At 39.1% G+C, this 18,129-nt stretch overlaps 1 protein-coding gene across 3 annotated transcripts; it reads left to right on the top strand.

Moving 5' to 3' along the window:
• The first annotated feature begins 514 nt into the window (after positions 1-514).
• Positions 515-11,675, top strand: LOC130913377 (E3 ubiquitin-protein ligase TRIM35-like). Of its 3 annotated transcripts, XM_057831968.1 has the most exons (3): positions 525-556; positions 779-895; positions 8,942-11,675. In XM_057831968.1, exons 2-3 carry the CDS (start codon positions 886-888, stop codon positions 10,360-10,362), a joined length of 1,431 nt encoding a protein of 476 aa, XP_057687951.1. In that variant the 5' UTR covers positions 525-556; positions 779-885; the 3' UTR covers positions 10,363-11,675. The 3 variants fall into 3 exon arrangements, with proteins under 3 accessions (XP_057687960.1, XP_057687951.1, XP_057687942.1); XM_057831977.1 differs by lacking the exon at positions 779-895 and having other exon boundaries at positions 515-556; XM_057831959.1 differs by lacking the exons at positions 525-556; positions 779-895 and adding an exon at positions 1,015-1,152.
• The last annotated feature ends 6,454 nt before the right edge of the window (positions 11,676-18,129 follow it).

Raw genomic sequence — 18,129 nt, 5'->3', positions numbered from 1 at the left:
GTGAATCATAGAAACCTAGACATTCTCTGGAAAAACAGCATTCTAGTTGTTGAAAAAAAGGCTATATCATTTTGCATTTCAATGTAAAAGTCCATTTCCCGTGCTAATGCTAACACAAACATGAAACTTTTTCTCCACAACATAGGAAAGTTCCCTTCTGTGTAACAGTTTACATAGTTTTCAGTTTTCGCTTTACTCTACTCAAACTAGCATTTACAAATATTTTATAATGCAATGACATAATCAATTACTTAGAGATACGTGATTTAATCCATTTTCCCATAAAAGTCGCAATCACTGCTGTCAGTTCCATTGAAAACCATTACATTGCTGCTTGGGCTTGTGTAACATGGGTATCTCAGACTTGCAAATATGGAAAGTTTCTATTTTATTTTAATGACACTATTTTATTTCCGTCAATCCTCCTTCAAAGTTGGAACTTTTTCTTTGTATGTTGTTTGTTTCCGCTATGTCAGTTATTAACGCGACACCTTATCCTTGAAGTTGGGTGCACTTTCTTAGCTCTCCCCTTTTCTGCGTGGATGTCGATGGGGAGGTAAGTGCCATTTGCCTGCAGAGACTTTTGTTCCAAAATGTAATTTCCAGGCGTGTATTCATGTTTAAAAATCACATTGCATTTCTTTTTATTTATTTATTTATTTTGAATAGGGGCACGTTGTTAACACCAAGTATAATGGGAAGATTGTGTCTTTTTGTGACTTTTGTCAGAAATTAATAGCACATCACACCACAGTCCTGACTCCCGTCGTCATTTCAGACATACAACACAGCAGAGACGAAAACCACCGGTCACACTTGGAACTATTCATGCCTACATGAACCAAGTGACTACCCGCAGCGGATAACTTTTCTACATGTCCGTCGATGATCAAACGTATGTAAATATTCCTTTCTTTAAAGAAAGTTTGTAACGTTTACTTTGGAACCGCTGCATTTGCGGCCATTCTTAACATTATGCAAATGCGCAGAACAGCAAAGAATCACTTGGCGTCTTTAAAGCGCTCAAAGCCGTGGAGAATGAAAGTTGTGACACTCCCATAGGGATCCATTATATGATTTTACTTCCGGGTAATGGAGGCTCGGGTAGTTCCAAACATTGCTTCGACAAGTGGCCGTCAAGTATATTCGGAGGTAATTGATGAAAAAAACAATCCCTTTTGAATTTTCAACAGTCTGCATTCTATCAGAGGCGGTTTATGATATATAGGTTGAGCTTTATTTGTATGTGTGTGGCCTATTTATACATATATCTTATCTATGCTGACGAGCAATTTTCTCCTACTTTTTAAGCTGACTGTTAACTGGGAAGGTATCGCCAGGGATAAGTTGATTGAGTCACTACCTCTTTTAAATTGTAAACTCTTTCAGAGGCCCTTTGTGATGTATACAGTCATCTGTATTTTGTAAGTACTGTATTGGTAGACGACCGGCTTTCACGTGTTTATGAGCTCGATTTTGTAAGCTTTGAAGGTCATCATCGAAGAGTACAAAGTCATTGCATGACAACCTGTATTCTTTACACCAAAATGTCTGAGATTATTCTATTTTAGAGATGTGCATATATTAAAAATTGATGTCATCAAATAATAGACACAAATTTATGATGGAAAACAATTTTTTTTTAGGTTGTATTTTCACGTGCACATCATGCTGCTGCTTGTGCTGGGGAGGGTCAGCTGCTGGTGACTGCTGACTGTGGGCACTAAGCCCATTTTTAAACAGCGAAAAACAAACATAAAAAGCCTTTTAATTTCATGTTTCGACGGCTGACCATAGCCATCCATTTTTCTGCTGCCCTTGGTCCTTGAGGAAACCATGCTGCAAAAGCAACCATCACAGCCCACTGATCGATAAAATTTTAGGTGTAAAAAATGAACCATGACACCAATTTCACCAATTGTTCAATAACAAAATATGACTGACCTCCAAAGAGGTACAGGTTTGGTTTTGCTAAGATAAAGAGGCTGTATTCAAAAATTCCAATGTAAGCAGAAAATATTTGTTCAATGTCATTTCTTTGTGTTTCAGGTCAAAGTAAGTAAGTATAAATTTAGGAGTAAAATGTACACACACACACATATGTATATATATGTGTATACACTCACCTGCCACTATATTAGGTACACCTGTCCAACTGCTCATTCACACTTAATTTCTAATCAGCCAATCACATGGCGGCAACTCAGTGCAGTTAGGCATGTAGACATGGTTTAAGACAATCTCCTGCAGTTCAAACCGAGCATCAGTATGGGGAAGAAAGTTGATCTGAGTGACTTTGAACGTGGCATGGTTGTTGGTGCCAGAAGGACTGGTCTGAGTATTTCAGAAACTGCTGATCTACTGGGATTTTCACGCACAACCATCTCTAGGGTTTACAGAGAATGGTCCGAAAAAGAAAAAATGTCCAGTGAGCGGCAGTTCTGTGCGCGGAAATGCCTTGTTGATGCCAGAGGTCAGAGGAGCATGGCCAGACTCGTTTGAGCTGATAGAAAGGCAACAGTGACTCAAATAACCACCCATTACAACCAAGGTAGGCAGAAGAGCATCTCTGAACGCACAGTACGTCGAACTTTGAGGCAGATGAGCTACAGCAACAGAAGACCACGCCAGGTGCCACTCCTTTCAGCGAAGAACAGGAAACTGATGCTACAATTTGCACAAGCTCATCGAAATTTGACAACAGAAGAATGGAAAAACGTTGCATGGTCTGATGAGTCTCGATTTCTGCTGCGACACTCGGATTGTAGGGTCAGAATTTGGCGTATATATATATATACTGTATACACATATATATATATATATATATATATATACCTAAAAATGCTGTTACGCTTGATAACACACATCACTTAAAAGTTAGGATTTTTTCCCACGCGTTTCAATTGAATTTCTCTTTGTGTCGAGCCATTTTTAAGTTCTAGTTAAGTTTTAAGTTAGTCTAAACTGTAAGTCCTGATAGGATTTTGAGTTTTTGCAGTGTTCAAAATAAATGTATGATACAGGCTGTATTGGAGCACATTAGGGACCAGTGCTACTTGGTGTTTTATCCACCAATGACTACTGAGCTAAAATTGATAGTTAGCATGATTAAGTTTTTATTTTACACCCTCATCACTCCACAATGCTATGTTATGTTAAAGCCTGTATGTAAGACACGTTAGCCACGCATCGACAGTGGTCATAATTAATTGAAACCTAGCCCTCCGCAGGGCTAACGTTACGTGAGCTAGTAGCGACAGTAACGTTAATCTTATTTATTAGCGCTTAGCGCTCTTTATTAGCGCTTAGCGCTCTACTGCTTTAAGATGGCGGCTGTTTACTAACGCTGCCCAGACGCGGCCGAGTCTGTCATTTCGCATCTAGTTCAACATACATGTGATCTCTATGAGACGCATCAGACGCTACCTGTACCAACGTAGCATCGTGCGGGCTAGTATTTAGCAACATCGGCGTCGTTTGTGGCGGCTGTCGGCTGCAGTAAGTTTTTTTTTTTCCTTTTTCCTCTCCGCACGTGACAGCGTTGTCCCGCATTAAAAGTAGTCCGAGCAAAACGTGATGCTTAGAGCTGTCAAAATAAACGATTACTCGACGTGAATAAAATTACTCGGATCAGTTTTTAAACTCGAGTTACTCGAGTTGGTCCAATACTCGTTTCAGCTCTAATGTGTATATATATGTATATATACAGGTATATATATATATATTAAAATGTTTAATCGAGTTAATTACAGCTTAAAAATTAATTAATCATAATTAATCGCAATTCAAACCATCTATAAAATATGCCATATTTTTCTGTAAATTATTGTTGAAATGGAAAGATAAGACACAAGATGGATATATACATTCAACATACAGTACATAAGGACTGTATTTGTTATAACAATAAATCAACAAGATGGCATTAACATTATTAGCATTCTGTTAAAGCGATCCATGGATAGAAAGACTTGTAGTACTTAAAAGAAAAATGTTAGTACAAGTTATAGAAATTTTATATTAAAACCCCTCTTAATGTTTTCGTTTTAATAAAATGGATAAAATTTTCAATAAAAAAATAAACGAGTAGCCCCCCATTGTTGATGTCAATAATTACTTACACAATGCTCATGGGTGCTGAAGCCTATAAAATCAGTCGCACCCAAGCGCCAGCAGAGGGCGGCAAAACTCCATAATTAACAAGTGAGGGTTTCACTGTACCGTCATTTAAATGTGTCTGAGCAGGGCATCTGCGTTAATTGCATCAAATATTTTAACGTGATTAATTTAAAAAATTAATTAACGCCCGTTAACGCGATAATTTTGACAGCCTTAATATGTACATATATATACACATATATATATGTATATTTATGTAGCGCCTCTCTAGTGTGACAAACTATTATAATTATCAGTGTTCGATTTCTTTGACAGCCTTAATATGTACATATATATATATATATATATATATATGTGTATATATATATGTGTATATATATATGTGTATATATATATGTGTATATATACTGGACTGTCTCAGGAAATTAGAATATTGTGTATTCTAATTTTATGAGACAGTCCTGTATGTTGGTGCTATCGTCAACTGGATGTACATATGGATGTGGATGTGTATATGTATACATATGTATATATGTGTATATATATGTATATATATATATATATATATATATATATATATATATATATATATATATATATATATATATATATATACATATATATATACAGTTGTGGTCAAAAGTTTACATACAATTGTGAAGAACATCATGTCATGGCTCTCGAGTTTCCAGTTATTTCTACAACTCCGATTTTTCTCTGATAGAGTGATTGGAACAGATACTTCTTTGTCACAAAAAACATTCATGAAGTTTGGTTCTTTTATGACTTTATTATGGGTGAGCAGAAAAAAGTGATCAAATCTGCTGAGTCAAAAATATACATACAGCAGCGCTAATATTTGGTAACATGTCCCATGGCCATTTTCACTTCAATTAGGCGCTTTTGGTAGCCATCTACAAGCTTCTGGCAAGCTTCTGGTTGAACCTTTGACCACTCCTCTTGACAGAATTGGTGCAGTTCAGTTAAATTTGATGGCTTTCTGACATGGACTTGTTTCTTCTGCATTGTCCACAAGTTCTCAATGGGGTTTAAGTCAGGACTTTGGGAGGGCCATTCGAAAACCTTAATTCTAGCCTGATTTAACCATTCCATTACCACTTTTGATGAGTGTTTGGGGTCATTGTCCTGTTGGAACACCCAACTGCGCCCAAGACCCAATCTTCGGGTTGATGACGTTAGGTTATCTTGAAGAATTTGAAGGTAATCCTCCTTCTTCATTATCCCATTTACTCTCTTTAAAGCACCAGTTCCATTGGCAGTAAAACAGCCCCACAGCATAATACTACCACAACCATGCTTGACGGTAGGCATGGTGTACTTGTGGTTAAAGGCCTCACCTTTTCTCCTCCAAACATATTGCTGGGCATTGTGGCCAAACAGCTCGATTTTTGTTTCGTCTGGCCACAGAACTTTCCTCCAGAAGGTCTTCGTCCATGTGATCAGCAGCAAACTTCAGTCCCGCCTTAAGGTGCCGCTTTTGGAGCAAGGGCTTCCTTCTTGCACGGCAGCCTCTCAGTCCATGGAGATGCAAAACACGCTTGACTGTGGACACTGACACCTGTGTTCCAGCAGCTTGAAATTCTTGGCAGATCTGCTTTTTGGTGATTCTCGGTTGAATCTTCACCCTCCTGACCAATTATCTCTCAGCAGCAGGTGATAGCTTGCGTTTTCTTCCTGATCGTGGCAGTGACAAAACAGTGCCATGCACTTTATACTTAAAAACAATTGCTTGCACTGTTGCTCTTGGGACCTGCAGCTGCTTTGAAATGGCTCCAAGTGACTTTCCTGATTTGTTCAAGTCAATGATTCGCTTTTTCAGATCCATGTATGTACATTTTTGACCCAGCAGATTTGATCACATTTTCTGTTCACCCATAATAAAGTCATAAAAGAACCAAACTTCATGAATGTTTTTTGTGACAAAGAAGTATCTGTTCCAATCACTCTATCGGAGAAAAATCGGAGTTGTAGAAATAACTGGAAACTCAAGAGAGCCATGACATTATGTTCTTCACAAGTGTATGTAAACTTTTGACCACAACTGTATATATAGGTATATATGTGTATATATAGGTTTATATAGGTTATGTGTATATATATATATATATATATATATATATATATATATATATATATATATATATATATACAGTGCCTTGCAAAAGTATTCGGCCCCCTTGAACCTTGCAACCTTTCGCCACATTTCAGGCTTCAAACATAAAGATATAAAATTTTAATTTTTTGTCAAGAATCAACAACAAGTGGGACACAATCGTGAAGTGGAACAAAATTTATTGGATAATTTAAACTTTTTTAACAAATAAAAAACTGAAAAGTGGGGCGTGCAATATTATTCGGCCCCCTTGCGTTAATACTTTGTAGCGCCACCTTTTGCTCCAATTACAGCTGCAAGTTGCTTGGGGTATGTTTCTATCAGTTTTGCACATCGAGAGACTGACATTCTTGCCCATTCTTCCTTGCATAACAGCTCGAGCTCAGTGAGGTTGGATGGAGAGTGTTTTGGAACAGCAGTCTTCAGCTCTTTGCACAGATTCTCGATTGGATTCAGGTCTGGACTTCGACTTGGCCATTCTAACACCAGGATACGTTTATTTTTTAACCATTCCATTGTAGATTTGGCTTTATGTTTTGGATCATTGTCCTGTTGGAAGATAAATCTCCGTCCCAGTCTCAGGTCTTGTGCAGATACCAACAGGTTTTCTTCAAGAATGTTCCTGTATTTGGCTGCATCCATCTTCCCGTCAGTTTTAACCATCTTCCCTGTCCCTGCTGAAGAAAAGCAGGCCCAAACCATGATGCTGCCACCACCATGTTTGACAGTGGGGATGGTGTGTTCAGGGTGATGAGCTGTGTTGCTTTTACGCCAAACATATCGTTTTGTATTGTGGCCAAAAAGTTCAATTTTGGTTTGATCTGACCAGAGCACCTTCTTCCACATGTTTGGTGTGTCTCCCAGGTGGCTTGTGGCAAACTTTAAACGAGACTTTTTATGGATATCTTTGAGAAATGGCTTTCTTCTTGCCACTCTTCCATAAAGGCCAGATTTGTGCAGTGTACGACTGATTGTTGTCCTATGGACAGACTCTCCCACCTCAGCTGTAGATCTCTGCAGTTCATCCAGAGTGATCATGGGCCTCTTGGCTGCATCTCTGATCAGTTTTCTCCTTGTTTGAGAAGAAAGTTTGGAAGGACGGCCGGGTCTTGGTAGATTTGCAGTGGTTTGATGCTCCTTCCATTTCAATATGATGGCTTGCACAGTGCTCCTTGAGATGTTTAAAACTTGGTAAATCTTTTTGTATCCAAATCCGGCTTTAAACTTCTCCACAACAGTATCTCGGACCTGCCTGGTGTGTTCCTTGGTTTTCATAATGCTCTCTGCACTTTAAACAGAACCCTGAGACTATCACAGAGCAGGTGCATTTATACGGAGACTTGATTACACACACGTGGATTCTATTTATCATCATCGGTCATTTAGGACAACATTGGATCATTCAGAGATCCTCACTGAACTTCTGGAGTGAGTTTGCTGCACTGAAAGTAAAGGGGCCGAATAATATTGCACGCCCCACTTTTCAGTTTTTTATTTGTTAAAAAAGTTTAAATTATCCAATAAATGTTGTTCCACTTCACGATTGTGTCCTACTTGTTGTTGATTCTTGACAAAAAAATTAAATTTCATATCTTTATGTTAGAAGCCTGAAATGTGGCAAAAGGTTGCAAGATTCAAGGGGGCCGAATACTTTTGCAAGGCACTGTATATATATATTTAGGATCAGCCACTCCCGCGGCCGGCAGCCCAGGCAGAAGGGAGTCCATGCCCCAGGAGCCACGCCACAGGGAAAAAGTGTGGGACCCACCTACCACCCTATTACTGTGGCTGCCAGGATCCAGGCTGGCAGCCATCACCCAGCATTGTGATGGGATTGTGAAGGGAGGGTAGTGCAATGTATGCATTAAAATAGGAGAGCTTGTCTTGGGGCATTGGGACCGCAGCATGGAATTTCTACCCAGCCGCCCATCCCACCAGAGCTCTCCTGTGGAGTATGATGTGTGTGGTGCGTTAAAAAAGGTGCAGGGAAGGCGGGGCCTGTCGTGAGGAGGTAACCGTGAGGCACCCCCCCAACAGGTCCCAACCATCCCACAACCTTGGTGTGTGATGCATTAAAAAAAGGGGGGACCCGGGCCCCCCGGAGAGATGTATGATTATGCAAGTGCCAGGGTGAAAGATATTTACAGTGCCGAAGTGCGTGAGTTAAGAGGCAGGCTCCCACGGACGTGGCCCCGAGAATGTCGCAACTCTTTCAACACGGCTCTGGGTGTGAGGCTTTTTGGATTTTCAAAAGATCCTGTTCACCGCGAAGAATGGGCAAAACAAGGATGAAGTGACTAAGCTATGTCTTTTATGTAATGTTAAATACTGGACTCATGGCACACGTTTTAATAAGGAGGTATTAGCTGCTATTAGGATTCAAAAAGTTGAATAAATACATGGCTTCTTCACATATCTAAGGGGTCAATTTCATTCAGTAGCATAAAATACTGCGTGTAATATGAAAACAACATGCTTTTTTGTGTCACATGCACTTTAAGGTTACAGCTAGTCACCTCAGGTTAACTGTCTAATTGTAATATCACACTTCTAATAATAAAGTCATAAGAGTTGCTCTTTACAAATCCAAGCCCAGCTTCACTAAGCAGGAAGCGCACTTTTGGACCCAGAGGGAGGACATGAAAGAATCCTTTCGCATTGTATGTAACAATGCTTTTTGTTTTGCAGAACAACTGCAGCTCGACATTCCGAACTTGTGCGCTGAGAAAAACGCTGTCTTCTCTAAAACAATGGCTGAACACCTGGAGGACCATCTTCAATGTCCCATCTGTCTGGACGTCTTCAAAGATCCTGTCATGCTGCCGTGCAGTCACAACTTCTGCCGTTCTTGTCTGCAGCAGTGGAAGGACAAAGGAGAACGATCGTGTTCATTCTGTAGAGCAGAGTTTATTAGTTCAATGGATCCGCCTTCGAACTTGGCACTGAAGAATCTATGTGAGAACCTTTCACGAGCATCAGTCAAGTCAGAAGACATGTGCAGCTTGCACAAAGAGGAACTCAAACTCTTCTGTTTGGACCACCAGGAGCTTGTGTGCATCGTCTGCAGGAACGCTGGAATCCATGATGGCCACAATTTTAGGCCCCTTGAAGAAGTCCATGAGAAACTCCAGAAAAGCCTGCAAAATGCCGAGGAAAGACTCCAAGATTACGAAGACTGTCGAAAGAATTGCAATGAACATGCAGAGTACATCAACGTCCAGAGGGAGAAGGTCGAACTCAAGATTGAGAAGGATTTTGAGGAGCTCCGTCACTTTCTCGACGTCGAGAAGGAGGCAAGGTTGGCTGCAGTCAGGGAGGAAGGGAAGACGAAGGGTCAAATGATGAAAAAGAAGATGGCGGCTCTCGACCGACAAATAGCCGCTCTCTCGGATGCCATCAGAAGTACTGATTCTGGCAATGTTTCTTTCATGAAGAAGTTCAAGACTGGGATGAGCAGAATCCAAGAGCTCCCTGAAAAGCCGCAGCTGCTGCCAGGAGGTCTGCTGGACGAAGCTAAACATGTGGGCAACCTGAAATTCAAGGTGTGGGAGCGGATGAAGGAGACTCTCTCCTACAGTCCTGTCATTCTGGACCCCAACACGGCCGTTTCAGGACTCCGTCTGTCCGAAGATCTAAGCAGTCTGAGTTGGGATGACATACAGCAGCAGCGTCCAAATAATCCAGAAAGGTTCTTCTCGCATTCTGTGATGGGTTGTGCTTTGGACTCGGGAAGACACGTGTGGGACATTGAAGTGGGAGACAACAATAATTGGCATGTGGGGGTCGCGCTGGGGGACGCTTCTTTGCGAGACACAATGGTTGGTTGGTACATTACATTTATCAAAGGGAAATACACAAAGTCCTCCTACTATGAGGTACAGTGGAATCCTCCGGTCAAAGTGAAGAGGATCCAAGTTGAAGTGGACATGAATGAAAGGTCATTGTCCTTCTCTGAACCTCTTACAAACACCAGATTGTGGACTTTGATTTCTTTCGATTGGCCAGACTTGTCCAGTAACACCAGAATGTATCCTTACTTTATGACAAAACATAAAAGTCCTCTAAAGATAATCCCCATTCCACCTTGTGTTACCACTGCCATCAATTAGCGGTCATGTTGACACGGTTTGATTTTCGGCTTTTTAATGCCATTTAAATCATTCCCTTTCTTCTTCCACATGATTTGACTCTTTTATTGGCCGGATCATGTGGTGAGACTTTATTGGAGCAAGTCAAGTCAAAGTAATTAAGCAGTTACTCAGTATTCTTTTCTGCAAATACTTTTTGACTTGTGTGAATAATACTTTTAGTTTAACACTTTAACACCGAACGTGTCGGCAGCGACGCGTTTACGCATGTCGTCTTTGAAGCTTCGTCACGCTGTAATTACGTCACCCACGTGCCGCTGGTTGGTCTCATTTGAAAGTACGGAAGTTGATGTCCACACCAGTTTTTATTTGAAGTCAATCGACCAAAAAAAACAGGAGATAATGTCATTTGAGTTTTATAGTTTTATTGCACTCATAAATATGCATTAAAACGCTGCATGGACCAAGTATCTATCTCCATATTTCCATCATTTCTTGTCCTTTTTCAAAACCGAAAGCAGCACAAAAGACTACATATCCCAAGAGCCGTTGTGATGTCAAGAAGGACGAACCGAATGTGGACATTTTTAATAAATTTCCGAGCGAGTCGCCAACTAAGGAAAAGGAGACATGCGAATCAAGCAACAGCCGGTTTGAGCGAGCGACTTTGAAACGTGCAGAATGAATCTAAAACTAAATTTAGCGCAAGCTAATGCATTATTTCATTAACTCAAGGAAGAAGATGAGCCGTATTTGTCGTTGTTTTTCTGGGATGAGTCGGTGTCTCGGCGAGTAGAAGTGACAGGCTGACAGCAGCGCGCAAACGGCGAGAGTAGATTGTGTGACGTGTGTGACGCAGCTCCATGGCCTGTTCATGCAGGAGCTTTATTGAGTTTGCAAAAAAAAAACTTTATTGGGTCGTTTGCGAGAAAGAATTGAATTGAACTGAACTACTTGTCAATATTTTTGAAAATGCTTTTTTTCAATGTTATATATATTTTCTTCACTAAAATCTTTTCAATTTTTATAAAGATAAGTGTTCGAGAAGCTTGATTGCATGTACGTATATACTTTAGATAAGGTGATGGGTATAATACCTAACTTCACAAAGAGATATCCTCCGAACCCTTTTTGTGTTAGATGATATATATTTTTTTTCTCTCACTATTTTGCACTGTATATAACCCGTTTTGACCATAGTATGTGTAAAGGCCAAAAACGCCTATGACCATACTCGCTGTTTGTGTTGAATTGTTAAACATAAAACTATTCAATCTTATTTTTTTCTATTGAATGTTTATCCTAACAAGTAGAATAAATATCAAGCTTCAAAACGGTTGGTCGAGCATGTTTGGTTTTCAATGGAACATTAACGTTACCAATTTTTAAACAATATTTTGGGATTTTTTTGTCTTTTTGGGTCCAAAATGTGGATTATAATTGGTCAGTGAAGAAAACAAGAGTTTGGACATGAAGTTCAAGGTGTCCTTAAAAAAGGGACCCAACTTGGCCATTGTGAACAAGTTTTTCTTTGAAATATAAAGGCAACATCAAATGCATGCAAATTCGGCCTAAATAGGCTTAGGTGTTAAAGGGTTAATGTGAGTAATATTTGGAAGTAATGCTACTCCTACTTGAGTACAACTTTTGGCTACTCTCTTGTTAATATTGATTTACTTGAACTACTTTATTACTTGCATTACAGTCCTTTTGGGGGTGATAAATACTCTAGTGATTTCATTTGGAAGTAACGCTACTCTTACTCGAGTACAATGTTTGACTTCTCATTTCGGTTTTAAACATATCAGACACAAGTTACTTTCATCAAATACTTTTTTTCAGTAAGTACTTTTTTTTTCTTTGAGTGACTACTTCGACTTATGATTGAGTGATGTTATTTTAAAGTAATGCTACTCTTACTCGAGCACCATTTTGGGATACTCTAATGATGACATTGTTTTAAATATAAGTGATTATAAACATTTGCTCGGTACTTAATTGTTTTTTTCACCCAATACTGTCTGACTTGGACTTGTGTGCATACTACTTTTACGTTAATGTGAGTAATATTTGGAAGTAATGCTGCTCTTACTTGAGTACATCTTTTGGTTTCTTTCTTGATAACATTGATTTGCAGTACTTGTACTTTTACTTCTACTACTAAATTACTCGTACTACAGTCATTTTTGGGGGGGATCAGGACTATTACTTGAGTGATTTTATTTGGAAGTAACGCTACTCTTACTCGAGTACAATGTTTGGCTTCTCATTTCGGTTTTAAAAATAAAACAGACAAGTTACTTAGTACTCGAGTATTCTATTTAACAAATCCTTTTATTTTTGATTGACTATTTTGACTTGTGATTGAGTAACCTTGTACTGCTACCCTTACTCGTGTACCATTTTGGGCTATTCTGCTGATGACATTTTAAAAAATAAATGATTACAATACCTAATTACTTGAGTATTCTTTTCACCAAATACTTTTTGATTGGTACAGTTCTCGAGTGAATTTTATGCAACCTGAGTCATCATATGTTGAAGTAACGCAATTCTTACTTAAGTACAGGTTGCCTGGGTTAGGACTCACTCAACTTACGTGATTTTGACTTTATGACGCCAGAGTCTTGACCACCATTTAGGCTCCAGTCTTTTTTTTTTTCCTTTAGTCACTTAACAGAGTAGAGTATGACGGAGGATTAGTGCCAAATAAAATAGAACAAAAAAGAATGACTTTGAGATAAAACTCGTACTGGCACTACGAGAAAAAAAAACGTATTATATAGGGCAAACCGCTACGCACTTTATGTACATGTAGCTTAGCTGGAAGCTACGACGAAGCATCAATATAAAACCATCTATTTATTATGATTTGATGTAGATGAGCCAAAAGATGAAGAATTTCCTTATTTAAACCCTAACCCAAAGTCCAAGTGTCCAAATCGGGGATTTGGGAGGGAACCAGAGTACCCAGAGAAAACCCACGCAGACACAGAGAACATGCAAACTCAACACAGGAAGGCCGGATCCCGGGATTTAACCCTTGATCTCAAAACTGTGAGGCGGACGTGCTAATCACTTATTCACAGTGCCGCACCTGACTGAGCCATTTCCTTAAAATTCAAGACATAGAACAAACAAATTCACTGACATTGTTACATCAAGTTGCTTGCAAGAGTCTTCGCACTAAGGTTCAAAAGTTTGGGGTCGCTTTAGACCCAGTGTTGTTAATAACGGCGTTACAATATAACGGCGTTACTAACGGCGTTATTTTTTTCAGTAATGAGTAATCTAATTAATTACTTTTCTCATCTTGGCAACGCCGTTACCGTTACTGAGGCGGGAAAGGCGTGCGTTACTATGCGTTACTAAGTTGGTTGAATTAAAAAAAGTCTGAGAGAAACGGACTCACGGGGACGAGAGCAGAGCAGGAGTGGGGAAGACGCCGTTGCAACCGCGATGCTAGATGGCTCCAATAATACCTGACTACTGCAGCCATAGCCGACAAACTACGCCCACATGACACGGTAGATATCATATTATAGATCTAGATGCATATGACAGACACTGCTGCATTGCCAACATGTTTTAAGGACTACATGCGTTTGTAAACAGCCGCCATCTTAAAGCAGTAGACCTCTTAGGAAGGCCCTGATGAGAGATCCTTCCTAGAGAACCTAAGTCATTTTTTTTTTATCTAAAATGCTCCTAAATCGGCAAAATCTTAACTTAAATCTATCTTTAAATGATGAAACAATTTTAAAACTTACACATGTTTAAAGTAGACAGAAGGGAACTAATGCAATAACGGGAGAAATTTTAACAACTTTAACTATTGATTCACAACTTTAAATGACTTCCACACATAGCAAAGGTTACTAGCTAGTTATCGCAATACCCTTGTGTCTAGTTAAGTGGAGGGTAAAGAATTGGGCTTGGGCCAATTGTCCCCCAAGCCCTTTAAGCTTCACATTGTGTGACCTGTTTTTTTTTTTTTTTTTGGGGAGAAAAAAAAAATATCACTAGTTACTTTGCCAAGTAACTAATTACTCTTACATTCAGGTAACTGAGTTACTAAAGCAATTACTTTTTGGGAGAAGTAATTTGTAACTGTAATTAATTACTTTTTTAAAGTAAAATTAACAACACTGCATGGCACTAAATGCGTTAGTAGACAGCCGCCATCTTAAAGCAGTAGACTTTTTAGGACGGCTCTGTTGTAGAGAACCTTCCTAGCGAATCTAAGTAACTTTTTATCTAAAATACTTCTAAATCGGCAAAATCTTGACTTGAATCTATCTTTAAATGATGAAACAGTTTTAAAACTTTCATATGTCGAAAGTAGAGAGAAGGGAACAAATGCAATAATGGGAGCAATTTTAACAACTTTTAACAGTTGATTCAGGGTAAAGGGTAAATTAGGGTAAAGAATTGGGCTCGGGCCAATTGTACCAAAAACCTTCACAAAAAACTTCACATAGTGTGGCCAATGGTTTTTTTTTGTGTGTTTTTTTTGTTTGAGGGAAAAAAAAAAAGTAATTATCACCAATTACTTTGCCAAGTAACTAATTACTCTTACATTCAAGTAATTGAGTTACTAACGCAATTACTTTTTGGGAGAAGTAATTTGTAACTATAATTAATTACTTTTTTTCAGTAAGATTAACAACACTGTTTAGACCACAAACCTTTGAACGGTAGTGTATGGTGCAACAACAAAAAACAGAGTGCTCACTCAAAGTGGCGTTGATTTTGTAGGCTTTAGCAGTTCTCATTTGGAGTTGTGATTTTCACCTTACTTTTCACCTGCCCAAGAGGTAATTGTAAGAGAAATCTGTGAATGTTCTCTCATGAAGATAAAAGGAACCCATTCAATCACAGACACATGCATATTGCATACCTGCGTCTCATGAGGTATCCGCTGAGATAAGAAAATGTGTTAAAGTGCAGCAGAGCAGAAATCGTTTTCAAATCTTCTCTACTCATGCCTTTTACCTTCCTCACTCTATTTGGCTCCACTTCCCTTATTTACATGTCAATTTATTCACTTATCTTTGGCAAAGGTCTTGCAGCCTACGAAAGTGGACATGCGGAATGTGAATACTATTCAGATTAGCTGGTTTTGTCAGTAAGATAATCAAGAGAAATGGTGACTAGTGACAGACTTTGATAAACAACAGTGAGTTTACTGAGACTTTGATAAACAACAGTGAGTTTACTGTGAGAGCGCCTGCCCCTGCGCCTTGAACCATGCCCTTCCTCCTCCCTGTGTTTCTGTGTATGGCTGAAGATTCTGAGTGCAGGACTGAACCGACGAGTGGAGCTGTGTCCATGTGCAGGCAATCCTGATCAACAAGATGCTTGATTCAGTCCAGGGACTAACTTCGTTGCCACAGCAACAACTCAATTCTATGAGTTTGTTCATCCAGCCTCTTCACTAATTCAGCACCAGAGCATATTAATCCATTTCCGATTTTGCCTTTTGTTTCATTGGTTGCCTTCCTGCCTGTCCACTTGCATACCTACCTGTCCGCCTATCTTTCTGCTGGCTGTCGACATTGACATCGTTCTAAAAAAAATGTCACAATTGCTCGCCTGCCTCCTGTCCCTGCATTTTGGTCCACTGCAAACCTCGAATCCTAACATTTACAGAGTAGACCCCTGTTTTAAAATTAAATATTGTCAGCTGATTTAAATCTAATCAGGAAGAAATAGGTTCTTGGCCAAGACTCAGCTCTTCGTCCCTAGGGTATCCTAGAAAAACCGTTGGTCGCTGTATAGAAAATTGCCACAGTGCTGTTTTTTTTTGTTTTGTTTTGTTTTTTTCCGTAAATGTAATGCCTCTTTTTCAATGTAAAGACATAATTATCCATACTCATCTGCTGGAAGACCAGTCACTTGTATCAGTATTGCACTTAACAAAAGCCTCCATTCACCCCCTACCAGAGGTGAGTAGTAACGAGTTACATGTACTCCGTTACATTTACTTGAGTAACTTTTTGAGGAAAAATGTACTTTTAAGAATAGTTTTACCAAGCTATACTTTTTACTTTTACTTGAGTAGATTTGTGAAGAAAAAAAATGCTACTCTTACTCCGCTACTATGGGCTACACAAGAGTTGTTACATTTTTCCTCTTTATTTTACATATTAGATTTATTTTTTTTTCTTTTGCTAGAGATGCTATTGCCAAGAGTAGCGCTACTAATTTCACCGATGAGACGCCGCAACAATAATCACATGACTCCATTACACTAATCAGACGCAAACTTGGCATTCTATGATCACGCAAACCTGTTCAATGACGCGCCTTTAAAGCACTGTAACATATGAAGTATTTGACATAAAGCGTTGTCCTCAACGTGAATCGAAAGCGTGGATTTAAAACTCTCTCCGTTTTTATGGCACCAATGACCATGGTTTACCGGCGATATGATCCTTTTAATTTTATAATAGTGACTATGAAGGAACTACTGTATTCACTATTCAAACTAGGAACTATTTTTATCCACTAGAGGGCAGGGCACTCATGCTCTTTGGATGAATAATGCTTCATTACTGTTTTTTTTTTCTCTGTTTAATGATTTTTTTTCCTTTGGCTGGATATGGTTATGTAACGGGTTATTGTACAGTATCATTATAACAGCAGTTCATATAGATAAGTTTGTCCTGAGAGAAAAAAAAAACATTGTTTAAAAAAAAATTTAAATCAAAAATAAGCAATTACTCAAAATGTTACTCATTACTTGAGTATTCTTTTCAGTGGCTACTTTTTTACTTGTACTTGAGTACATATTTGGATGAACACTTTCGCTGTTACTTGAGTAATATTTTGAAGTAACGCTACTCTTACTTGAGTAAAATTTTAGGCTACTCTACCAACCTGTACCCCTCCACACACGGCCCCACCGTTTCCATTTTTTTCCTTTCATTCATTTAAATCCAAGTCTTATACTTCTATTTCAAAGCTCGATGTCTACGGGTGAAACATTTGGCGGATGACTCAAGAACTTGGGGTTGAACTCAGGTTGTCTTGCAATTGCTTGCCCTATGATTACATCACCATGGTGCATTTGAGAGGAGCAAATGAAAACACGGGTTACATGATTCCCACACAACAGTTACTAAAACGCCCCATAGTGTAACATTGCAATTTTTTTCTTCATTTCCTTCTTTGCTCCTGCGAAAATGTGATACTGGTGAAATGGTAAAATCTTTCTCAGTGCGCCTGAACAAAATGAATAAAACATTAACTTTGCCAAAATGAAAGATACTCCCTTGCTAGTCAACTGATGAGGAGCAAAAAGCAAAAAGGTCAGGAGCAAAAGAAGTACAATCATTGGCAGGCGATATGTCGGAGAAGCATTAATTGAAAAAGCAATCTTCCAATTATCTAATTCTAATTTAGCCATCAGCAGCATGCTTGATGACTGGTTAACACTTTCACCTTACAGCTCTGAGATAAAAGGTTCAGTACCAGAGTCTCTGGCATTACTGTGCCGAGTTTTCATGTTTTTCCCATGCCTGTGTGGGTTTTCCCTGCTTACTCCCAAAAACATGCATGCTCGCACTCTGAATAGTCCATAGGTGTGGAAAGTGAGTGTGAATGGGTGTCTCCTTGTGCTCTGCAAATAGCTGGTTACTAGATAAGGATGTATCCCACCGGTACCCCACGAGCCAAGTGAGGATAATCAGTACGGAAGCGTCATTTAGGGACCGTTTACACGGAGACGTTCCAACAGAGACAACAGAAAATGCCCCGTTACAGAATTCCGTTCACATGCCGTTG

The sequence above is a fragment of the Corythoichthys intestinalis genome, chromosome 1 (genome assembly GCF_030265065.1).
Source record: "Corythoichthys intestinalis isolate RoL2023-P3 chromosome 1, ASM3026506v1, whole genome shotgun sequence".
NCBI classification, from domain to species: Eukaryota; Metazoa; Chordata; class Actinopteri; order Syngnathiformes; family Syngnathidae; genus Corythoichthys; species Corythoichthys intestinalis.
Note: the sequence above shows the minus strand (reverse complement) of the source record. Positions and strands in the feature narration are given on the sequence as shown.